This window comes from Podarcis tiliguerta, assembly GCF_965153285.1.
Source record: "Podarcis tiliguerta genome assembly, chromosome: 9".
In the NCBI taxonomy this organism is placed as follows: domain Eukaryota; kingdom Metazoa; phylum Chordata; class Lepidosauria; order Squamata; family Lacertidae; genus Podarcis; species Podarcis tiliguerta.
In genome coordinates this window covers 49,160,804-49,186,569 of record NC_139542.1, presented here as the reverse complement: position 1 = coordinate 49,186,569, position 25,766 = coordinate 49,160,804, and the positions used below count along the sequence as shown (strand labels likewise).

Sequence of the window (25,766 nt, the reverse complement as noted above, 5' to 3'; positions counted from 1 at the left end):
GATCAAAATCCTTGCAGAGGACAAGTTGGCCTACAACTCTCATCATCCATGATCATTATTCATGCTGGCTGGGGCGGATGGGAGTTGGAGTCAAACATCTGAGGGCTTCATGTCTGCTAACCCTGGTGTAATGTGAAGCATTTCAAATTTAGGTAGTCTAAAAATCAACAAAGCATGATTTTAGCCTCCTTTTCCAATCTTGCATCTCTTATATGTACTACTACTGCAGAAGTCAACAGGCATTTTGTGTGTATATGAGATAAAGAGAAATGCATGCTCAACAGTATATATGCAATTAAAATGGCAGTTTATAAAGGCTATCTAATTAATTATGGGCTTGTTCATTTATTTGTTTTTAGCCGGAGGCAAACATAAATCAGATGAAATGCCACTATTCAAGTTTTAGTGTTTGCTCAAATGAGTCACTGGATGGGGATAAAACTACTGAATTGATTGAAAAAGTTGTAATTTCTAGACACAAAGAAACAGAAACCCAGAAATCAACGTATACAAACAAATGGCTCCTCCAACGGCAAACAAGTGAAGAAACCCACCATTCAGAAAACACCAAGACAACTGATGAAAAGAAAATTAACAGAAGGATAATGGATTTATCGAGAAGTGTGTTATCAGGTTCTCTAATGTTATCAGATGTAAATAGTTCAGAAGATAAAGCAGACAGAGCCGCTGTCTGTGGATCCTCATCATCCAGTCTACCTCACCTGAAAACCCAGACTGAAAAAGTAAAAACCTTTAGTGCTCGTTTGCTTCAAGACCAGGGAATAACTAATGAAACCAGATGCTATCCATGCAAGTCTTCAGATGGCAATACAAACAGAGCTGCCATTAGAGGACAAATCAATTCTCTGTGTTTATCCAAAAGGAAAATCTTCATGATCTATATCTGTGGAGGCTATCAAGGTACAACCAAAAGCACCAGAATTTTGTGTTAAAAATCTTAAGACTAACAGATTTATTGTGGTATAAGCTGGTGTTTTGGGGTGGATAGGTAAATTGTCACTTTCCTCACCTACTATCTCCTCAGTGTTTTCATTGCTTTTCCAGCCATGCCGATAACTATTTCTGGAGTGCTCTTGAACTATACTTTTTTAGTTTATTTGTTTCATCCCTCAGATTTGCACAAAACCAGAAAACAACACAAGCAAATCACATAATAGAAAATTTTAATGTAATTTGCTTGTGCAGTTTTCTGCTTTTTTTTTTGCAAATGTAAGTGTTCAAAAGAACAAAAAAAAAATACACCAAATATTGCATAGCAAGTTAATCTGAAAAGTGTGTGCTGAGAATTTACAATTGCCTGTGAAATAAATCGTGCTCCTAAAAGTCATTATAACTAGTGGTGCTAGAGTCCAGAACCCGGTCCCCTTTCAATTCAAATAAGCACTTTATTTTTACATTTATAGGCAGTGAGCCTATAAATCATATACTGAAAGTCTGCCAGCTGCTTCTATATCTCCACGTGTTCTAAAAATGTTGCTTTTAATCAACAAATTGATTTAGGTAATATGCTTGCTTTATTATCTTAATCAGATTCTGAAGTAGAACGAAATGCATTAATGGAAAAGTCATTTCCTTGGCTGTACAAATACTGTAAAGAGAGAGGCTACGACTTCCGGATGGTGGACCTGAGGTGGGGGATAAAAGATGGCTTCACTAATGATCACAACATGGCTTCCCTACATATGAAGACATTAAGGAAATGCCAGCAGCTTGGATTCCAAATGTTTGTTGTAAGTCCAGATGGAATTTGCAATACGTTAAGCACACTGAGGGTTTTTTAAATGCCATTTCAGGGCCTAGTTTTTCCATTTCATAAGTCATTGGATGGAAGAAAGAGGGGAGTCCATATCAAAACAAAAATGGATATATCTGGACAGGGATGTATAAGGGGTGTGTGGGGTGCAGTTCACCCCGGGTGTCATCCCTGAGGGGGTGACAAATGGCACACCGCAGGGGGTGGCACTTATCACAGGGCCTGGCCTGCAGCGCACCCAAGCCACACGTCTCTCCTGGGAGTGATGCGGTGGCTCGGGGCCCCATGTTGCCCAAAACGGCAGTGTGGGGCTTGCATCTGCCAGGCGGACTCCATGGACAGCTCACCGTGGGCAGCTTGCCCTGCTCCCCCCCCCCCACTCCGGGTGCCGGAGCAGCTAACTACACCCCTGTATCTGGATCACCCCTAGTAGCAGTCAGTTCATTAGGTTACTATTCTGCTGCCTCAGTTCATTAGGTTATTCTTATGCACCACAGTCATACCTCGGGTTGAAGTAGCTGCGGGATGCCACTGGCTTCACAAAACAAATGCACCAAGGCTTTATTGGTTCCATTGTAAGCCAATTTTCTCTTCTTTGGTTTTCTGTTTCAGGTTTTTATTGGGCAAAAGCATGACGACCCCTCTCTCCCAGCAGTAATAGCCAAGGAAGATTTAAAGGCGATCAAAGCCACAATTGAACAAATGAAGCTGAGTACCAAAAAGTCAAAGCACAGTTTGTCTAGTGGTTTGAGGGAAGAAACTCTAGTAGATAAAAAGAATGAAATCCAAGGTGATATTAATCAATATGCCCTGAGCCCTAGTGTCTCAACAGAAGAACCTGAAGCTGAGACAAACAGCAAGAAGGAATATGAAATGATTAATTCAAATGGGCAGGAGTTTTCTAATGCTTCTCTCCTCACCCAAAAGACTGTAGCTGAATATGAGAGAGAACTTCAACTTCTGGATTGCTGGTACAGGTTGGATGAAAACTACATCCCTGCAGTTTACAGACTTCAACCTATTTGGTTAGTTATTGTCATTATTGTTGTTATTATTAAATTACAGAAGCTTGGCAAAAACCTACAGGCGTTGGGACAACTGTTGTGTACCTTCCCTGGCATTTGGTGTCCATTTTGCTCTGTTTGTAAACAAATTCCCTTTCCAGTACTGCGACAGAGGTTTGCATGCCATTTACTTCAATTGGCTATTGCCGGCCAGCAAAAGGAGTTTAACATGAAAAAGGAAACCAATGTGCAGACTCATTCCCCCCTCACAGTTGCTGGTGCTTTGGTTGTGTGCAGGTCTGAATGTTTGAGTCTAGTATAAAGATGCCCGCTGTGGGGGGAAATGAATGTCATTGCTCAACCCAGCTGCCATGAGTGGGAGGTGGAGACAATCTGAACAGCAGACTACGAGAATGAATGGGAAAGAACTGGTTTTCAGGGGCCTGTCCTGGAGTAAAATCCGAGGCAAAAATTTGGCACAAGACCAAATTGAAAATGGAACTAGGTCTGGATTTAACGGAAAGTATGGATGAGCCTTTATTGAGCTCTAGTCCATAGTCCATAGTGTTGACTATGTCTACTGCAGTTTGGTTTGAGATTGAAATGAACCCAAACAGTTCCTCGTGCAAATATGTATTCTCGTCACTTTCTTCCATGAATATTACATCCAGAGACAGTCGTTCTATGCCAGAAATATCTGCTGTTTCATCTGCTAAAAGCCAGTGCTTGAATCATAGGAGGGAATCATGGAGGGACAGAGACATCTTTTCTTAATTGTGCTGGCTACTGCTCCCCAGGGCTTTTTCTCAGCCAGAACTTGCTGGAACTCAGTTCCATCACCTCTTAGGTGGGTGCCATTGCCATTATAAGAGAACAAAGGAGGTGCTCATGGTAAGTTCCAGCACCTCTTTTTCTAGAAAAATCGCATTGTTTTTCCCCATTTGTTTTTGGAAGCTTATGGAGACCATAATAAAAATGAGGTGAAATTAGGCACTGGATTGTGAGTTTATTTGCGGATTCTCCTAACTTTCTTCCCATAAAATGGAGACACTGTCCTGTGCTATGAATAACTATGCTCTGTGTATCATGGGCATTTTGTATCATTGATCTGTTGACTTGTGCTCCCATCTTCCTTTCAACCATCCAAAACTCACTTGCGAATGGAACATGTCTGTGGGGCTACTCTTCAGCATTTCACGGAGCTGGCGAATTGTACATTTTGAAGATGTACATTTGTACCTCCAGTGCAAGGGCAATTGTACATTTCTTTGTTTTTAGCCTGTTTCTCACGGTTCATGCATTCCATGTTGTCTGCACAGCACAGTGTACCAAGATATCCTCAGCAATGATCCTACTCGCAGGCAACAAGCGAAGAACAAATGGTTGGCGTCTTTTCAGAAACTGCACAAGATATTTCAAGAATATGCTGCAGTTGCTCTTGGACAAGAAGCTGCCACCACATTGCTCAGAACAGGTGAGGAAGGTATCCAATATATGACCAGGGTGTTGTTTTGCTTCATTATATGGGTGGTGGCTTATTTGAGTAGTTTAAATAGAATTATTTCTGTTTTGCAAGTTTTGCAACAAGAAGTGGATCAAGGATTCCAGGTCCAGGGAAAGTGTGAGGATCACTGTCACTGCTTCAAAAGAGACATCACAGATCTGCAGTCCAGTCTGTCAAGTCCCCATGCACCAAAATATATTGACGTTCACCCACTAAGACCAGAGATCAACAAGACAACGTATGAAGCACATCAGAACTTTGTGAAAAGCATTCACTCTAGGGTAGGTTGCTCAGAACATCATTGGTAGTTGTAGCCACATAGGGCCTGGGCTATCTATAGAAGCATCTCAATGGATATTCTGGTTGAAGATATCTCAAGATGTCCTGATGACATATCATGGGATATCATATTTGTACCACATCATCCTCTGTAACAAGGGTGGAAAGCCCTTTCCAGTGCAAGGGCAATATTCCCTTCTAGGGACATAGGCCAGTGGTGGGTGGGACCCGGGCAACAGGTGTAAAATTTGCCTTTGTACAGTAGGCAAATTTCTACACACATCTCTCTCTATCCTGCATCCAGACATACAAGAGGAATCACCAGAGTGCAAAGGCACATTCCAGCCAGGCAAAACACTTGGGGGTGGGGGGTGCAGTAGAACCAGTGAGTGTGGCCTGGGGAAATTTCTTAGGGCCAGATCAATAGGCCTGGAGGGCTGTATTTGGCCCCCTAGCCTGAGATTACCCACCCTGCTCTATAACATAGCAAAGGGAATCGTGGGGTCTCTATCTTGAACTGTGCAGTGCAGTTGCTTCGGGCAAAATGTATTGAACACCACTTAAGAAATATTTTTTTCTTAAGCTGTCCACAATATCCATGAGGAAATGAAGAAAACATTTCCCACTCTGTCTACCACTGCATTCTACATAATGATCTGCAAGTGTATACTCTGCCTGCTTTCAGTAAACCAATTCAGACCTTTTTCAGAAACCATTTCTAAGTACTTTTATATACATTTTCACCACCTCCCCCTGCCCCCCCCAACACTTTTGGCCTCGATTTTAATTTATTTTAACCCTGTTATCTGAATTTGTAATCTTTCTCAGTTATCCCACAATATGCACTTTTTAAAGCTTTGTTCCTCTTCCTATCTTTATTGCCACCTGCTTAGCATTAGTCTCTGACTTTCTTGTGGCATGCTCTAGACCTGAAAATGATGGAAGCAAAGTAGAGCCTTTAATGAACAGGTAAAACCTGACAAAATAAATATCATTGCTTCATCTTTTATATATATACCTACACTCTAACCCCAAACACACTAGAAGGAATCGAATAGGAAGCACCATTTTCATTTATTTGCATTTCTCAGCATGAGCTTCAAACTATGCTATTGACAGAAATGGCTTACTATTTTCAAAGGAAAGGTCTTCATTGATTCCTTTCCCAGCATGTCTCTGTGCGATGTCAGACCAGAACATTGCACTGTTACAACACAATAAAGCTTGAAAGAAACATCTCCATTTGCTAGGCTGAAATAAACTATAGTCAATGAAACGTGTATTATTATTTTGCATACAATTTGTCCTTAAAGAAATAACATCAGCTAGATGTGTCTTACTCAAAATCTCATACTGCATTCTAAACACTGGATGTCCATGTTCCTAATGAAACAGTACTGTTTAAATGAAACTTATTCCTATAAAATATGCCCGGGGACATAACCTAACATACCCTCCAACATTTCTCCAATGAAAATAGGGACGTCCCATTCCATAACGATAATTTTACAATTTATACCCCACACATCTTACTGGGTTGCCCCAGCCACTCTAGGCAGCTTCCAACATATATAAAAACATAATAAAACATGAAACATTAAAAAAAAACCTGTAGAGGATTCCCTTCAGACGGCTCGAGGGTCAGATAATTCCATACCCTCCACCATATCTCCATTGAAAATGGGAACATCCTAAGGAAATGTGGGACATTCTGGGATCAAATCAGAAACCAAGACAGCTTCTCTAAGTCAGGGATTTCCCTAGAAAATAGGGACACTTGGAGGGCCTGAGCTATAAGTATGAAGAACTTACACTACAAAAAGATTAAGCAGGTTTAAGTTGATCTTAAAGGTAAAGGTAAAGGGACCCCTGACCATTAGATCCAGTCATGGCCGATTCTGGGGTTGTGGTGCTCATCTCGCTTTATTGGCCGAGGGAGCCGGCTTACAGCTTCCGGGTCATGTGGCCAGCATTCTGGCGAACCAGAGCAGCGCATGGAAACTCCGTTGACCTTCCCGCCGGTGTGGTACTTATTTATCTACATGCACTTTGACGTGCTTTCAAACTGCTAGGTTGGCAGGAGCAGGGACCGAGCAACAGGAGCTCACCCTGTTGCGGGGATTCGAGCTGCCAACCTTCTGATCGGCAAGTCCTAGGCTCTGTGGTTTAAACCACAGCGCCGCCCGCGTCCCATAAGTTGATCTTACTCTGGCACAAAGACTCCGTTTAACATTCAAAACTTCTCTGATTCAAACAGTTATCCTCTTCAGTATTGTTCAGTCAGCTGTTTGCTTGCTTGGGTGGTTGATGATGCCAACATTATAGGCTTGTCTTTACAGCTTCGTCACACAAATATCTACAGAAAGAGCATTAACTGGGGAAGAGATGGCATCAGCCCCACCACCAACAGGTCCCATGCTTACTACCTTGAGTGCCTTTGCAATGACTTTCAGAAAATTGTCATCAATCACTTCAACAGGTCAGCCACATAACTGCTTCTTTGGTGAAGCACTTCATAATGTATACATAACTTAATAGTAAAGGTTCGTTCCATTATACTTCAATATAGAAGTAGTTTTCCCATGGCACCTTAAATAATCAAAGCCTAAAAAATATGACAGTTGAAAATTTCTGATGTATTGTTTGCTCTGTTTCACTTCCTCACATTAATTACGGAAGTAATTACCACAAGAGGAAGAGATGGACAGTAACTTAGGTGGCTTCAAAGAGGATTTGACAGATTCATGAGAATAGGCCTGTATGGCTATTGACATTATAGCTAAGAATGGAATTTCATTTTCAGAGATAATATACCTGGGAAGACCTGTAGTTACAGGGGGTAACTCTCCATCATACAGTACTTATAACTTACCAAAGTTATCTCATTGGTCTCTAGTAGAGGCAGGATGTGCATGACTGAAGAAAGCCAAAAACAAAACAAACAAACAAAAACCCCAACCCTCTTGTACTTTCACATATTTTGTGGAGCAAATTCAAGAAATATAGTATGGTTTGGTTTCCTTGTAAAAAAAAAAAAAAGTGCAGACAGACCTTCTCTAAGAATTGCCACCCATGCAGGCACAATGCTAGGAGGGTCAGTGGAAATGGTTAGGGAGCAGGATCCAGTGGTCCAAAGTTGCATTTTAGACTTCAGGTGAAGTCTTTCCAAAATGCCATTTCTAGTAAGTGGGCATAAGGGCTTGAAGATGGGTACTCAGTGGCACTTAATACTGTGTGAAGTGTGTGTGTGCATCTAAATCAGGAGGAGGTAATTCTTGGCACTGCTGAGAAAATAAAGCTGTTTTAGTCACTTGTCTGGAGGACATCACATTGGCTAACCCTTGCCATGTGGTTGCCAACAATCGTATAAGAATGTTGACACCACAAGCACATTTTGTGCATGTCTTTATAAGGATAGTTTTTTTCCTTGTTTGTCACTTCTGAATGCTGGAAATTGTGATTAAATAATCACCAGCATTCTCCCGTGTATATCCTCATATTTGGACATTCATAAAAGGAACTAAGTTTTGCCACATCCTCACGTGGTTGTCAACAACTACATGTGTGGTGGCATCTAGCTGGGATATGAATGGAAGAAAATAAATAACACTGTCCAAAAGTCACTGTAACCTATACACAATGTTGAAATGTGGATTAAAACTTTTCCCCTCCATGTTTTCATTTGTCCAGAACAATCCATTTGAAGGATATTCAAGAAATGCTACCTAAGCGAAGAAAGCAAGTTTTTGAAACTGATCATGACGATGAGGTTCTGGAACATATCCAGCACTGTCAGGCCTTGTGAGTTTGGTGATGTTTGGTTGCTTAATTTACTTTAGCCAGGCTTCATGATGGAGAACAGTTGAAGAGTTGATATGATAGTTGTGGTTTAAGAACAATCTTATTAGCAGCCTCTATTGAAGTAAAAACCTGACCCACCCATTCATTTGGGCAGCATTCTAGTCATTCAACAAGAGCATATATGAAGGAAAATTAAATGATACCAATTCCTACTCACACCCACACCCCTGCCTCTTACCAGAACATAGACATGTTTGAGAAATAAAAGTTGTACTCTTGTAAACAAAGCACTTCTCTGCTAACAACATGCCACCAAAGGGGCATATTAGATACCTAATATAAGGTTTTCCAGTGCGCTTGAAGGGTCAGCTCATTAGGCAGGGTGAGACAATCCACTCTGGGGAAGGTGGATTTAAAAGTACCATTAATGGACAGCATATTATCAAATATTCAGTTCTACTATTGAAATTTTACCACCAAAAAGTGCACCACTTGGATTTTCTTCAATCATCATTGTCATCTTCAAACAATTTATTTATATGCCACCCATATGACTAGGTTGCCCCAGCAACTCTGAGCGGTTTCCAGCTAATTAAAACATCAAACACAGTAAAATATCAAACATTAAAAACTTCCCTATCTGCGGCTGCATTCATATGTTTTTTAAAAGTCAGGTAGTTGTTTATTTCCTTTGCATCTGATGGGAAGGCATTCCAAAGAGCAGGCGCAGCTGCCAAGAAGCCCCTCTGCCTGGTTCCTTGTAACCTCACTTCTCTCAATGAGTGAACCTCCAGAAGGCCCTCAGAGCTGGATCTCAGTGTCTGGGCTGAACGGTGGGGTGGAGATACTCCTTAAGGTATACAGGACCAAAGCCGTGGCTCCAAAAGGTCTCGGCCATCACTTGGTCCCCTATCCCTAGAATGGCACTACTCCACAACACAGCAATCTCAGTGGTGGCAACTAGCACCGGTCTGGCATGATACCCAAAATATAGCATCATGTTGGCCCCTGGATCCTCATTGTCTGGGGCTTTGTTCCATCCTTGCGAAAGGAGTTATAGAACCAGTCTATAAAACTTTACATTAGCTGTGGTGGCTGCCTATTCACAGGTTCATTTCAGCCCCTGAAAATCATGGTTGTCAGTTGGCATGTGTCAGCCTCTTGTCACCCATGGCAAGCCAGTGGTGCACACACTTGGGTAGCGCACACTGAATTCATCTTAGATTTGTTTTTCTTTTTTGCCACACTATTGCAGATCTCTCTTCATGAGTATTTGTATATTGTCCGGAAACATGCAGGCTGAGCATAGGAGGAGCTAAATAGCTAAAACACTGTAGTAAAATCTACTGCCCCACATTACATATCCACAGGGGCAGCCAGCCAGCAGCAGCACGTGTGTTAGGGCAGAATTACTCTCCTGACATTGCTGTTGTTGCTACATAACAACCAGGCTGGGTTGGGACAGGCAGCAGGGAGATCAGGTCTGTATGGGTGCACTTGTGGGGTTGGCAGCAGTTCAGCTCTCCTGCTGGTGCATCCCTGTGGCCCTGAACTCAGTCCCATCCTGCCTCATCCCTGTCCAGGTAAACTGTTGTGGCTTTGGTGTCAGTAGGAGGTACTAAGCCCCACCACATGCATCACTATCCAAGCCAGCATCCTAAAGTACTGCAAGAGCTTACTGTTCAGCTCTTGTCTTTCTTGAGAAACCTGTTCACTCACTTCCTTATTCATTCACCTGGGACATGTAGTGAAGGAAAAGGCACTGATAACGAAGGAGAGAGTTGTCAAACATGTTATCAAGTAATCATACCATCCTTTGTGAACAGCAGGATGGATCTATCTGGATTGACTAAATCTAGATTGAAAGTAGCATGTTGTGGAAGAGCATGAATGATTCTAGATTGAGAAAAAATTATTTATTTATTTTTGCTACAAATGGGTAACCCTAATTCACTTTCTGCCCCTTGCTGGAGGAATAAAAATAAGTCATCCTCCAAGCACCTCCTAGGAGTGCTGGGCCACTTACTTGTAGCCCTCAGATACGTTGATATAGGATTTTAGGCTGCATACACACCACACCTTTAAAGCACATCCAAAGCACATTCCCCTGCCCGCTCACACCTGAGAATAATATTAAATGTAGTTTACCCCTCCCAGAGCTACAATTCTCAGCATCCTCAAGAAGCTGCAGTTCTCAGGATTCTTCGTGGGGGAATATGAGCTTTAAATGTGTTTTAAAGGTATGGTGTGTGCACAGCGTCAGTCTTAGCCAGTACTCAGTGGTGACTAAACACAAATAGTGTTTTGTTTTCCCCTCTCAAAACAGGGTTAAATCTCTAATAGGAAGAGAAATGTTTTTGTGCAAACTGAAGAATCGCCTTGCATCCTTGAACAGAAAGCTAGTTGTAATTTGTGGAGAGACTGGATGCGGGAAAACTGCCGTCATAGCAAAAGCCGCTTCTTTGGCTCCTAGCTGGATATCTGGGTAAGGGCCTCTTGCAGATTCACAGATACTTGGAACATAGATAAAAGTTCTTGAATAAAGATAATAGAGATAAACCCAGTGTTACCCATATCCAGCTCCCAACTGTTGCTTACTAGCTACCATATTTGCTCCCTTTGATTTGTCTTAGCTGGTATCACAGAGTGCTGTGAATTCTGTGAAATGTAAAATTATTCCATATTGATAACAATATATAAACTAAATTAATACCTTTATATTTGCATATTTTACTCTGAGCCCAACATTCACTGTTCACAACGTTAAGTCCACCTTCAACTAGATGATACAGTAACGGCACACATACATTGATTTAACACATGTATTAAAAAGAAAACATTTTCATAAGCAAGGTAAAAAGCTATTTTATTTTATTTGCTTTCCCCCCCTTTTCATTCAGGAACCTCAGAGTTGTAATTCGATTTATTGGTGTTACTGGTGAAAGCAGAAATATCCGACTGACTCTCTTCAGTCTTTGCTACCAGATAGCTTCTATCTACAAGGTCTCGGTTAATTTATCCAAGGTAACGAATTAAATTTTCCTTCTTTTTAAGGCTCAAAGGAAAAATTATACTGTTGCATTTTTACGGCAGCAGCACCTACATGCACACACTTTCCCCTCCACATGATTCAGCAAGAAATAAAAGTTAAGAGTGGAAGATGACAAAATAGCTCAAGCATAATGCTGACGGTGCTGCTCAGATAATGAAAGGTCAGAAACCAAGAAACACTTTTCAGCAAAGGACCAGTGCTATTACAGCTGACAGTGCTCATAATCAGTTCAACATGGGAAAACAAAGGGGATCCTGGGGCACATCTCCATCACTGCATTATCAAACACTGTAATGTGTTGCATGTCTACAGCCAACACATGTCAGAGAACATCTCCAAAGTTAAGACAGATTTCCCACAATTTCTATTGCCAACACCTTTTTAATATTCTGCAAGCCATTAGGAATCCCTTGGTATCCATTATTTTTGCTGAGCTGACATTTCATTTCCTCTCCTTACTCAATCATAGTCTTTAATAATAATAATAATCATTCTTACCTAGGAATGAATAGATTGGTTTATTTCCACGCCATATCAGTTTCTTATGTGTTCATTCGTAAGTCTGTTTTGTCACATTTCCACATCAACCTGTGAATTTTAGTAAATGCATGAAAATTCAAATTGTTTCCATACATATATTTTCACAAATATACCCTAAAATACACATTTTTATACATAGCTTTTAGCTGAAAACAGTGTTTCAAAAGTTTGAAGATGTGCTTGATTTGATTATAGCAGCAAAAATGAATAAGGACTATGAACTTTTGTGGAAACATATCACAGGGCTCTCTGGGACATGTAATTTTGAAGCATCTGTTCCTCTACGAAGAACTTCTGCAACATTTATTGAAGAAAAAGGTTTATCTGGAAAAGGTAACAACCTTCTGGGATATTTCAGCTAAAGGATAACAATGAATGCAAATTACGTTGATTAGCTGAAAAACGTTGAACAGAATTTTCAGGCAACTCTGTTCCTGTGACCCAACACAGTAGCCATAGCTACTTGGGACTGGCTAAAATGTTTGCTATCTTTCTCAAAAAGGATTTTGAAGGATTGGTGGAAGAGTTTCTCTCATTACTGGAGTCTGCCACACAAGACAAACCACTTCTAATATGTCTGGATGGCATAGATGAATTATCAGAGGAACATGTTGCAGATTTTCCTTGGATACCTCCTGAATTACCAAAGAATGTGTATTTTATTGTTTCCACGTGCACCGAATCAAGTTTTTCATGCTTCAAAAAACTGGAGGTAAAGCGATACTTTATTCAGTTGTTTTTTTCATTCCACACTTTCTCAAACAGTGGGAAAATCCAGGGCAGTTTGGTAGGGTCAGTACTGGACACTTTCAGCACATCCTATCCTTGAAAGAAAGTCCTGTTGAAATCAATGGGTCTAAGTCCCACATAGGTGTGTACAGGATTGCAACCTTAAGGGCCTTGATCCAATCAACCATGAGAACAAATGCTCATGGATTCCCACATAGGGCTTAGAACATTGTGCCCCACCCCGTATCCTTAGGGGAAACTGAGAGTCATGCCCTAATTTTGCTTTCCTTGAGGAAGTGGAAGAGGTAAGTTGGCTGGGGATATGAAACTTGTAACCAGACCTCCCATTCCATGTAATAATAGACTAGCATATTGAGTGCTCATGGGCTTAGGCCTCAGAGTGGATCCTGACTCTGTTGTGCGCTATGCAGACCTTTCTAAATGTGAGTGTTGCTGTACCCACAGTGACCCATTGGATCAAGCCTATGGTGCTTTTGTGGTATCTGTTTATTTAAAGCTTGAGTAATTTATTTACTGAATTTATATTCTACCTTTCCTCTCAAAGGAGCCCAGGGCGAATAGGAAGGTATAGGTAAGAGAGTGCTAGACAACACTCACCCCAAAGCAACAGCAGACCCTGAAGAGACTTTAGCTTGTAAAAGCTTACTTTCTTTGCCCATATACAAACTGTTCTGTTTAACTTTCTTGGTGTGTATACACTTTTTCCTCTATGGGTTTTTCCACACTGGAGCAAAATGTGGATTCGCACTAGCCTGTCTCTACATTGACAGAGCGGCATCTATATGGCACTTCCCCTATCCCAGTGTCGTCCTGTACCTTTCCCCCTTTAAATGCGGGTTTTTTTCTCCATCCTTGGAAAGTCCAAAAAAGACCAGTATCAAAAATCCCTGCATTTAAGGCAGCCATTTCATTCTACGTCTATGCCATAATTCCAAGGTCAGTTACGTCTGTGTTTTGTAGCCCTTTCCTGATATCAGATGTGAGTCAAGAAAGATAAGACCCAGGAGAGTGTCAGATTTTGCTCCAGTCCCTCTCGGATCTGTCTAGTCTAAAAGAGAACATGCCACCTATCTTTTATAGTCAAACTGCCCCACAGGTATTTAGTATTAACCCTGAGTCTTGATTCAAAACTTGAAGATCCAACCTGTAGAATCCTGGCAGAGATTTATAGGTATAGTTATCTGCCCCACAGATCTGGTTATTGGATGAAGAAGTGCAGAAATCCAGTGATATTAAATCCTTTTTCGGTTCTTATATTTTACGGTAAATAGGCTGTCTTGTATTAGGCTGGCAAAATGACACCAACTCAATCAGGTCTGGAGACAATGTGATCAGGGGCAGACTTTGGTCTTTCAAATTTCAGCAGCACCCTGTGGGAGGCCAAAATTTTGTCCTCCCCTATCTTTTGCCTACTGTTTTGCGCATTCACTACATCATAGTTTCAATGCTGCAAGTGCTCTAAATCTGCCTCTGATATGATAATTGAGATATGCTTCTTTTCCTCAGAAAATAACAGCGAAAGAGAATATTTTACAAATACCTCCTTTGACATTTGGAGAAATCAGTGAGATGATCAGCTCCTGGTTAGAAAAGGATTGCCGAAGACTTCCCCAGCAACAGCATGATCGCCTAATGGAAGCATGCACAGCCTGCCCAGTACCACTCTTTGTACACTGTGCCTATAAGGAGTCCTGTTTATGGACATCTTTCACCCCAGAGGCAGAGGTGTGTCTTCCTCAAAATATACCTGATCTGTATTCATGGACACTGAACAGAATGGAAAAATCCCACGGAGAACAAGTTGTAAAAAAGATGGCAGCTTATACCACACTTTCAAGAAATGGTATTACTCAGGAAGAGCTGCTCCACCTTATGTCAACGGATGAAGTGGTTATTAAGGAAGTAGCTAAATTCCAAAAAGTCTCAATTTCAGCATTCCCGCTAGTGCTGTGGTTGAAACTTTTGGATGATTTTGGAGACCACCTGAAAGAGCAAAGAACTGACCACACTTATGTTTTTAATTGGGCTCATACATCTCTGAGACATGTCTGCATGGACAGATATCTCAGAACACAGGATTCCCAGGCATCGCTGCATGCCACCTTTGCAGATTATTACCTGGGTAGAATTCCACATAAACTCATTGAAATGTCTGCATTTCAACCTTTGGCCTGGACTTTAGAAAAAGAGTCCAAGATCAGCTACACCTTTAATGTTCGTAAGCTCCTTGGGGCTCCGTATCACCTCATCAAATCTAAGAACATTACTGCCTTAATCAAAGAATGTCTCTTTAATTATGAGTTTCTCTTATACAAAGCCTGGGCTTCATCAGTTATCAGCATTGAAGCGGATCTAAGAGCAGCTATCGATGCAGACAGGTAGGCTTACAGCAGTAGAACACAACTGTGAATGTCTAGAGCTTATTTTACTTAATCACAAACCCTCATACTTACAGCCTGTAATCAATTAATCTGGTATGATAGTAGGGCCTGGCCAAGAGATTTGACTGCCTCAGGTGAAAGACAAAATGGTGCACACCATTTTTCTATGTGATGGCCATTGACTCTTAGGCCTCATCTGCACTATACATTTAGAGCAGTTTGATACCATTTTTAACAGTGGACCCAGCTATACAGCTGCAAATAAAACACTTTAAATGTGTTGTAAAGTGCAATATACAAATGTGACACTAGATGGCAACAGTGAGCTATGCCAAATTCAATGTATTTTTTTAAAAAGGGATTATCACAGGCTTTTTAAAAATATGTGTGTAGATTCTACCAGTCACAGCTTATCCCGAAGAATTCTGGTTTGTTAAGAGTGCTGAGAGTTGTTAAGAGACCCTTCTTCCCCTCACAAAACTATAATTTTCAGGATAGTTTACAGCCAACCCCTCTTCCCATTGAACTCTGGGAACTGTAACTTTGACAGGAAAATAGGGGTCTCCTAACAACTCTCAGCACTTTAAAAACTAGTTCTCAGTATTCTTTGAGTGAAGTCAGGACTGCTTAAAAGTGATATGATCCTGCTTTCAACGTGTTTACTTACTTTAACACAGGTAAATTGATCTTCATCCCACCTAAGGGCAGCAGGCTAGCTGAAAGGTGGGCACATATTGCTCTATCTTCCAAACCACTTCCATTGTTTATAGCACTGTTCAGCAATCCATTTTGTTTAACAATCAAAGCTACATTCAAATAAAGATTCTAGTTACATGCTAATCAAGTTATTATGAGTTTAGTTTCCACCCTGCCCCTCAGCTGGCCTTTCGTTTCTTAACAATAAATAGTTGAGTCCCACAATGTTTCACTGTGAAAACCACTTCTCTGTAAAAACCCCTCTAGTGTTTTATTGATATTAGAGCAAGGAAACTCAAATGTGATGTGATTCCTGCCGCCTTGCCTCCTCCACAGGACTATACGTGACTTAACTTTATTAAGTGAAGCGCTCAAGTTATCCAAGAAAGTTTTACTACAAGACCCTTGTCAGATGGCTTCACAGCTTATAGGCCGCCTTCATCGTATCATTGCAGCAGATAAACCAGTGGCCCCAGGTACTGAAAATTGTGAGATTTAGATTTTTCAGCAAGTATTTTGCGTTTTCTATATTTTTGATATTTTGTTTTGAGCTCCAACCATTATTAGTCACTACTGGGACTTAAGCATCCAAGACAAAACCCAGGGCCGGGCCAGCCATTTGGCAAAGTGAGGCCACTGCCTCAGGCAGTGGAAACCCCTAACGTGGTTCCCCTGCAAATCTCCCACCCTCTCTGCCACTGGAGCCAAATTTGCACTAGAATCTTTGGGGGCACATGAGATCTCACCCAAAATCATCGCTGATTCCATGTCCACAGGACAGGGTGGCACTTCCTGTTTTGCCTCAAGCGGCGAAATGGGACGCGATGGCCCTGGCAGAACCAAACTATACTTACAAGTTTCCCGGAGGATTAGTCATGACCGGAGGCAGAAAGGAATACTGGAGGCAAATGTAAGAATGTAATTGAGGGCTGGGAACCTTTTTCAGTCTAAGGACTACATTCCCTTCTGAGGAATGGGGCCAGAGGCAAAAGTGGGCAGAACAACAAATGTAAATTTTAGCTTTGTAGTCTAGTTTCTACACACCCCCACACTCCTCTCTGTACTCCATCCAGGGAAGACTGACTCATTTTCAGAGTTCAAGGACACATTCCAGTCAGGCAAAAAACAGTAGAGGTGTGAAACACACACAGTGAGGATTGTGGCCTAAGGAGACTTCTGAGGGTCAGAGAGAAAGAGACCTGGATGGCCATGCATTTTAAAACATTTGAAATAATGCAGAATTCAGGGCAACAGGGTAAAAATAAACAAACCCATGTCATATTTATTACAGTTTTAAAATCAGCTCATTGAATGACTAACATACATTATATTGTGTTGGTTCAGGTGATCCCAAAAAATATCCCTATCTGCCAGCTCTTTTGTCCCAATGTCAGAAATCTTCTATTCCTGTTCTTCTACCTTCAACAGCCTGCCTTATAGAACCTGGTAGACTTCTCTGCGACCTTTTGAGAGGTAAGGGAGAATAATATTAATCTTTTAGAAACCTTTTAATGGCGAATCAGTGCTGAAGTTCTAAGCCCTCTAAGCCCTTTGCAAGATTTTGCTAAAGACCAGAAGTTACGAAGTTTCTAGCAACCTTTGCTTGATGTCTATTCCCTATGTATATCATTTTAGCGTTGCATCTATAATTCTTACCATTCAGTCCCTTCTGCACCACTAGAAAAGCAATCAGACCTTTCCTTATGGTTTGGATAGAGAGAGAAAATAATCACATTGTTTCTTATAACTTGTGTTTTGGCCGCTCTGCCTGTTTGCTGACATTTTGCTGCCTGAGGCAAAATACAAGATGGTGCCCATCCTCATTTAGAAAGTAACCCCCACTTAGAAAGATTTAGAACGTTTCATGATATTGTGCTCAGGTAGCATGAGACATATTCTGGGCTAAGTGATTATGGGCTTGATAATGCGTAGGGTGGTCATGTGTCCTATTCTACAGAGGGCAGTCCTCTGTTTGAAGGATGTCTTCTGTTTGAAGGTCTGTCCAGTCCAAGTCAGATTTAAAAATAGAGATCTAAAAGAAGGGAAAACAGAGCCCTTGAAATTGCCCATCAACAGTTAGGACCCGGACTGTAGGCTGAACAAGCAAGCATGATGATCAGCCTAGCACAGTCTTCCCCAGCCCTCCATCATGGTGATATGTACTTACATTTAAGTTATTATGGTAATTATTCCTAAATATAGTTTATGTTCTCTTTTTAATTATTATGTTGTTTTAATGGGTTTCTTTATTGTATTAACTGGATGCTTATTTTAATGGTTTGATGGAATTGTTTTAGTGTGTGCTTTAATTATCATAGAATTGTAGAGTTGGAAGGGACCCCAAGGGTCATCTAGTCCAACCCCCTGAAATGCAAGAATCTCAACTAAAGCATCCATGACAGCTAACCATCCAGCCTCTGCCATAAAAAACTTCTTAGAATCAGTTTTCTAAACTGCTAAGAAACCATTTTGACAAGTAAGTGGTATAAATTAATAAATGATGATGAACTGCTACCCATTTATCTGAGTTTCACAGGAAGGTTCTAACTGATGCTACTGAAGCTGCTTTTCCCCAGAGTGAATTCTAACATTTTACTCCCATGGATCCATAGGCCACTTGGACAGAATTGTAGCAATTGGAGAAACTCAGGAAGAACTCACTGTTGCAACAGTCTCCAGTGATGGAACTCTGAAATTGTGGGATTTGAGGGTCGGCAAAGCTGTCTTCACTCTGCATGGAGTTGGGAATAATATCAGTGCAATTTCAGTGTGTCTGGAGAACAGACTGGTGGCTGTGTCTGACAAAAGCACCATTAAAATCTGGGATCTTTCCCTGGAAAAAGTGGTATATGCAACTGGCGAGTTTGTTGGTACTCCAATACTAACATCTGCAATGAATGGGCACCTCTTACTGGTGTTTTTTAATGGCAGCCACATGGTTAAGGTGAGGTGTTGTTTTGTTAAAAAATCACATCTATGACAGTGGGTAGAATTATGTTCTGTGCACTGACGTGGTTGGTTGTGTTTTGCTAGATTTTTGTGCTGTTAGTTCATTGGTATTGTATTGAATTTAAGTCTTTGTTTGGAACTGTTAGTCACCCCATGAATCTTAGTTATGGGGAAACTATAAATGTAATTGATAATAAAGCAAACAAGACTTAAGGATTACTAACCTTTGAATCAGATCTTATGTAGATCAGCAGACATTAACAGATATTTTTATACTGATGCTGGGATCAGAAGAAAGAGATACAGGATTCAAGCCTTTAATTGTATTCCAAGTGGCCTTACATAACCACTTCTTACAGTTACTTTTCTTGGTGATTTTACAATTTGGGCTCAGATACAAAGTGGTCAGCAGCCATCTCAAACCAATTCATTTCCATACTATATTATATTTCAGGTTTTTGATCTTGCTCATTCCTGTCAGTTGCTCCATGAGGTATACCTTTCTACAGAGGAAGAGCCTATCTGCAAGACTAATTCCATTTTGGTATCCAAAAATTCAGTAAAAGATTATGTTCTGTGTGCCTTTAGGTTAGTAGAATGTAATTTATTGTATTAAAATAAATAGTAAACTCCTCTCTATAGAAAGACCCTATGCATTTGAGAAATCTTTCATAAAGAAAAGCCTTGCAGATCAACTACAAAACTGTTTAGTCACTACTTTAATGTATTCTATATGGGTGGAACTAAACATCGCACAAATACAATAATTCAGGCAACAAAGACATTTCTGTTTGCTAAATGGAACAACCTCCCCTCTCCTTCTTCACACACTGTTCAGCGGATTCTCCAAACTCTCCAGAGTGGATTTGGGAAAGGCATGGGGGGAATTTAGGAGAAGAAAGCATTACGCTATCCAAAGTCCTTGCACTGGCTTTTGCTAGTGCACTAGCTTGGTGGAATCCAGCCCTATGCTCTCCAACACAATATTCTCGCTATTTCTCCCCATCAGTACCACAATGCCTTCATGCAATCTTTCCACCTGGTACCCCTCACACCTAGTTTTGGACTACAACTCCTATCATTCCTGGCCATTGGACATGCTGACTGAGTTTGCGGCCTAAACAGCTGCCTTAATGTTTCAGTCTCAAACTACATGTCTCCCTCCACATTCCTAATTACTTAACAGGGGAATGTAGTTTTGGAAATGGTCTGAAACAGGGGCTAAAGAGAAATTAACCTAAGTCCCCAGAAGTTGGGGCAAGAACATTCACAAGTTGGTGCATCTTCCTATGCAATTAAGCTATACAATTTCTCACAGGCATCTGGTTGGCCACTGCGAAAACAGGATGTTGGACTAGGTAGGCCATTGGCCTGATCCAGCAAGCTCTTTTAATGATCTTATGCTTTGCCATAGATATGTGGCTATTACAAGGAAGATCTCTGTTGTAGAGAAATATTTTCCTGTGAATACATTAGTAGAGAAACTGGGTTGTAGCTGACAAAGTCATCCCTTTTGTGCAAAGTAATCCCTTTTGTGTTGAAACTGCCCCGCTCCCCACTTCATCCTCCCAAATTCAGAGGGTTGCAGAACAGGGATTGGGGGGGGGCAAATGGTGCAGGGGAGGGGAAGTTGCATTACACAAGGGGGAGATCTTGCATGAATGGAACACCCATTGGATAAACCCGCTGGTTTTAGGCCCAGTCAGACTTGAGAAAGATAAACATGTATGTCTTTAGAAAATTAATGTTTCCTGGGTTTAATAATTTCTGAAAAGGAGAACAGCAGCATGCCTCAGAAGCTAGGGTTTTATTTGTATCTTTTCTTCTTGGTGGATTTGGATGTAAAATCAACATTGCTTCTTTTAGAGATTCGCATGGTCATTATTGTAAACAAAATGTGGCTTTGAGGATGATCATTGCCTGTGTGGTCTTGATTCTGTAACATTGTGGCTTCCGTAAATCTCTCTCCTCTCTTTTGCAGGAGTGGAAGTGAAGCCATGGTCTTTAGTGGCAAAAAGGGGAAAGTAGTTGCTAAGCTGAAAAGCCAAGAACCAGTGGCAGCTGCTGAGGATGTTGCTGTAACTAAGGAATACTTCCTAGTGATCTTCAGGTAGTACTTGGAAAGAACAACTTTTTCTACCCTCTTTCAACTGACTATCAGTTGACCATTCCGGTAATATGGTATAAAATCACTCATACCCGCACATCAAAACTTTATATGTCTACACAGGTAAGCCCTGTTGAATTAAATGGGATTTGCTCCCAAATGAGTATAGGATTTCAGCCTCAGGATGAAGAAAGCAGGGGCAATTGACCAAAAAAAGTGATAGGGTTAGGGTGGCCTCACCCTGTCTAATTTCCTTTGTGAACCTATGATGCCTCTCCTTTTAAAATATTTACCTTTGATTATATGATCAGAAGGTTGGCGGTTCGAATCCCCACGAAGGGGTGAGCTCCCATTGCTCGGTCCCTGCTCCTGCCAACCTAGCAGTTTGAAAGCACATCAAAGTGCAAGTAGATAAATAGGTACCACTCTGGCAGGAAGGTAAACAGTGTTTCCGTGTGCTGCTCTGGTTCACCAGAAGCAGCTTAGTCATGCTGGCCATATGACCTGGAAGCTGTACGCCAGCTCCCTTGGCCAATAAAGCGAGATGAGCGGCGCAACCCCAGAGTCGGCCACGACTGGACCTAATGGTCAGGGGTCCCCTTTACCCCCGCTTATACCTGAGATGAATGTGAATATCACAGAGTTCTTTCTTAACTTAATCTTGCAAAGCCTTGAATATATATATTTATAACTTCAGGAGGCTTATTAGGACAAAGCTTGAAAACCTCTGTTTGAAACCTGCCACATTGCAGCCTCTTTTTTAGTACTACCACTACTAATTCTCACTTCTAATTTATAACATTGAAGATATAGTTTATTGACCCTTTGGAGTAGGTAACTATTGGTTCTATTTTACATGAAGTAAGAGAAGTAAGTACCATAATTTGCTTAATGCCATCCTGGATTCTCTGTTTATCATAGATACATTAACATACTTTTCACATCACTACTGTCCTTGAGCATAAGTTTTCCTTCACTCTCCATTCATTACTGCTTTTTAGAGAGCCAGAAATCACAATACTTATGTCACACAACACAACCCACCCATATTAGCTTTTTCATTCCAGGTGTCCCTTCATGAAACAGCGTGAGATTGTGCATATAGAGCTCTACAACGTCCACACTTTTGCCTATGCTCACAATCTGAAGGGATGCTGCAATGATTATATTCACATTTTTGCTGTGAATCATTTGGGCTCTCACCTGCTGGCCTTCAGCCCCATCCCAAACACCAATACCACTGAAATAGTGTCGTGGAACCTGGAATCTGAAGACCACAAGCACTTGGTGAAGTTTCCTTCAGTGCCAGCCGGTGGTAAGTAACTTCTATGGGAAGTTCAAAACCTCTATAGAAAAAGCCGCAAGAGAAACATGCACTTTAGTACAATCAAAACAAGGGGAAAATATAAAATTATAAGAATTCTCAGTGAGGACTTCACCAGCACATAACTCCAAATAAGGTTATCAGGAATTCTAAATACAGAGTGTATCTGTATATTGAAGGCAGTATATATGCCACGAGTAGGGAACCTACAGCATGTGGCTCATTGAAAAAGCTGTGAGTTTCATAGGTTTAGACAACCCATGTTTTTCTAGTAACATGATTAGAGTTTTATTATGCAATGTTGAGGTTTTATGACTAATGGTTCTTCTAAATTATGATAAATATGTAGGTGTGTGCTCTGACCTTCGGTACTGTTTAACATTCTGTGATGGAGACAATTATCTTCAATCTTGGAATTTGGCTTCCAAGATCAATGACCAGTCATTGACAGTCACTGCAAGTAAAGCCAAGAAAACAAATGGCATTCGTGATATTCTAACAATGGAGAACTATCCTAGGTAAGAAAGACCCACGGCTCTCCTAAAAATGTGTTAGTTACTGTTTTAAATATTGTACTTGACAAACATCATTTTTTAAAATTCTGGCTATGCACTTTTCAAAAGTAGGTTTTGAAAGTAGCCAGTTTTTCAAAAGTAGTCAGGAAAATGCAGAGATTTAAATGAAAAAGACAGAGTTGTTGTGTTCCAGTGATAGCCGATATCTAAGGTACTTGATCCCTGAAGAGCTTCTAAAATATGTGCATTACTATAGGCAGGGCTGTTGTATGCTAAAAAGTGGCTGCGGGGGGGGGGGGGACACAACGACATGGGGAAATTCTGTGTGAAATTAATTCCAGTTCTCCATCAAGAAAAGCAAAACAAAAAGAATCTGTATATATTGGTTTCTTTTGCACTGCTGACCAAGCGCAGAGAAAAGTACCATGGAGGATATGAAAATTCTTTTCTCTAGGGACACCCTTCTTTTCATTTCTTTCCCATTATTCCTATCCACACTCTTTACCAGCACAGAAATAACAACATTTGCACAACCTTTGCTGTATATCAATAACAAGGCTATTCATTTCAATATTTCCCAAGGTATGCCATGTGCAGAAACACAAGTCCAGGGGTCATAACAGTGTGGAACATCATGAAATCAAAGTGTAAACACAATGCTGTGAGAGTGGAGAGGGGATTACTAGAGAATACGGATATAGTTCTGGTCAGAGACATGAAACTTTATGTCCTTACAGACAAAGGGATGGCCTCTTTTGCAGATCCTCCGAGACCCATTTTCCAGGTATTGAAGGCACCTCTGTCCTGTAAATACTGGTTGTTGTTTTTTTTTTTTGTGATTGGCATTTAAAGCTGAGGCTGCTCAGAAAGAACCTTGTAAGAAAAAGCTGAGACAGTTAAGAAAATAATTTGCACGTATATTTCCTTACCGAAAAATGTTTTTATGCCATTCCAGACTCTTTTAGTTTATGACCTCCTGAAAAAGAAGTACATAAGGAAGCAGACTGGCCTTTACATCACTCCCTGCCCAAATAACGAGTATAAGATCCTGGAAGGAGGCCTTCTACTTGGACTTTCAGAGAACAGGTAATGTCTTTACAGCTATTGAAGATAATATGGGTGTGTTATTTTTGCCACATTGAACGGAATAGTCACCATCAGCTATTAATATCAGTATGACATGAATTGACTAGACCAGTGGTTCCCAGTTAGCTAATTACTGAGGACCCCCTATTTTTCAAAAGCCAAGCCACGGACTCCCTGCTTTTTAGAAATTTTATAATTACCTCTGAAAAGCAATTTTTTGAACAAAATAAGCCCCAAATAAGTAAACGATTTTAGGTATACAAAAAAACCAGACTAGGGTGGAGCGATATCTAGTCTTCAAAATCAGCAGCTAAACAAGGGGATATTCCGATATATCACGATGTCTGAAATTGGAAATCAGGCAGGTGGGGTGCTTTCAGATCAGGCATGGGCATGAAGGAAGGAGCAGCTGTGGAGATCGGATGGTTGGGGGGAGGAGAGTAAGCAGAGTCACCTCCACTGCATGGTTTGAGTGGGATGGGATGAAGATGGGAGGTACATCAAGCTGCTGTCATTGGGGCAGCCAGCGGTGGCAGCCAGCGAAGATGCAGTTCACTGTGAAGATGCAGTCCACTGTGGCTGCTGCTGCTGCTGCTTTCCTGCTGACTGAGAAAAGCTGCTTTGCCTCAGTACCAGGGCAAGGTAGTGCCACGATCCCTTGAAGTGAAGGTGATCAGCTGCCCTGTTCCCCATCAGCGTGAGGAGAAGGCAGCACCTTGCAATCAGCTGCCCTGGTCTCCTTCAAGATGAGGAAAGGCAGTTCAGATCAGCAGCATTATCAGCTCAGATCATTGTGCAATATCAGCAGTGCCTTGAAATCAGCTGCCCTTAATTGGGAACCACTGGACAAGGCTGTCTCGTAAGTTTCCAAACTCAACCAAGTCATGCTTATAGCAACACACTGAGATTAAAAAGCGAAAGATTCCAGGAGGTTCCATGGTTATTTTTCTGTTGGGAAAATCAAGGCACAGTGGAGGCTAGTATCTTTAAGAAATATGGTTTATTTTACACATATTTATACCTAAAGTCTTCAATGGAGAGGATGCAGAACAGTATACCCCAAGAGTATACTCATTGGCTGGCTCATAGCTTCAGCAAGCTTGGGTCCAAAGCAGCTGTCAGTCATGGCTCCTGCTCAGATAAAGGGGGAAACATACAGTAGCTTTTTGCATTGCCAATGGCCCTTAATGGCCCAGTACCTGGCTCCCCATTGTTTATCAATGGCTCTGCACTTAGGGCCAGGAAGATTTGCATAAACTCACCCAGGATTTTTTTGTCTGGCACAATTCTGCAGCTTGTATTCTCCCTTCATATCCCAAATATTATCTAAAAATTTCTACCATTCACTAGCAGACTCTACCCTAGATCTATGACAGTATGGAACCAGGAAGGGGTAGAATTTCCTGCTCATGTATAAAGTGAAGTCTGAATTGCTTCATTTCTGAAGCCTAGCGCTCTGAGTCTGACCAAACTGCGGGAGGCAGTGGAAGACAGGAGTGCCTGGCGTGCTCTGGTCCATGGGGTCACGAAGAGTCGGACACGACTAAACGACTAAACAACAACAACAAAAGCGCTCTTTACAAGCTTCCGACATGAGATGGATGGGCAGAGAGTGAGCTTAGCAGCACATACATAGTAAAAGGTGGTTTGTCTGTCTTTGATTCTCACCCCCCACCCTTTATCTCCTGAATTGCTCTGTTACTGAATCAGGGATTTTACTCAATTTTGTGCCCATCTTACATCAACTGGTCACCTTGAAGTTCTAGAAAGTTATTATCTGTTTGCTTTTCTGGTTCCTGTTTTCAGAGACCATTTTATTACCTGGAACTTGGAAACTGGATTTATTAAGGATCGATTAAGGCCAGAATACAAGGACAAATTTTCATCGCAAGCTGCGAAGCCTAGCCGTTCCTTGTCCAGGGAAAACATGAAACAATGCAAAGGAGTCTTGCCTAACAGAACAACAGGTTTCAAACTTTTCGTTCTAATTCATTCCCTTTTTCA

At 41.2% G+C, this 25,766-nt stretch overlaps 1 protein-coding gene across 4 annotated transcripts in view; it reads left to right on the top strand.

Annotated features, from left to right (window-relative positions):
• Positions 1 to 25,766, top strand: part of LOC310685490 (uncharacterized protein) — a 39,746-nt gene that overhangs the window by 6,513 nt on the left and 7,467 nt on the right. For all 4 annotated transcript variants that reach the window (XR_014515324.1, XM_083457711.1, XM_083457710.1 and 1 more), the window contains exons 6-26: positions 360 to 921; positions 1,552 to 1,751; positions 2,387 to 2,799; positions 4,098 to 4,252; positions 4,355 to 4,563; positions 6,901 to 7,040; positions 8,252 to 8,362; positions 10,689 to 10,847; positions 11,263 to 11,386; positions 12,457 to 12,666; positions 14,211 to 15,082; positions 16,118 to 16,257; positions 17,126 to 17,254; positions 18,394 to 18,725; positions 19,185 to 19,318; positions 20,712 to 20,840; positions 21,905 to 22,152; positions 22,511 to 22,679; positions 23,259 to 23,460; positions 23,632 to 23,762; positions 25,569 to 25,729. Coding sequence is in view for 3 of the 4 variants with exons in the window: in XM_083457711.1 (XP_083313837.1) it covers positions 360 to 921; positions 1,552 to 1,751; positions 2,387 to 2,799; positions 4,098 to 4,252; positions 4,355 to 4,563; positions 6,901 to 7,040; positions 8,252 to 8,362; positions 10,689 to 10,847; positions 11,263 to 11,386; positions 12,457 to 12,666; positions 14,211 to 15,082; positions 16,118 to 16,257; positions 17,126 to 17,254; positions 18,394 to 18,725; positions 19,185 to 19,318; positions 20,712 to 20,840; positions 21,905 to 22,152; positions 22,511 to 22,679; positions 23,259 to 23,460; positions 23,632 to 23,762; positions 25,569 to 25,729 (4,930 nt within the window). In the remaining variant the exon portion in view is untranslated. The remainder of the gene's footprint in view (positions 1 to 359; positions 922 to 1,551; positions 1,752 to 2,386; positions 2,800 to 4,097; positions 4,253 to 4,354; positions 4,564 to 6,900; positions 7,041 to 8,251; positions 8,363 to 10,688; positions 10,848 to 11,262; positions 11,387 to 12,456; positions 12,667 to 14,210; positions 15,083 to 16,117; positions 16,258 to 17,125; positions 17,255 to 18,393; positions 18,726 to 19,184; positions 19,319 to 20,711; positions 20,841 to 21,904; positions 22,153 to 22,510; positions 22,680 to 23,258; positions 23,461 to 23,631; positions 23,763 to 25,568; positions 25,730 to 25,766) is intronic.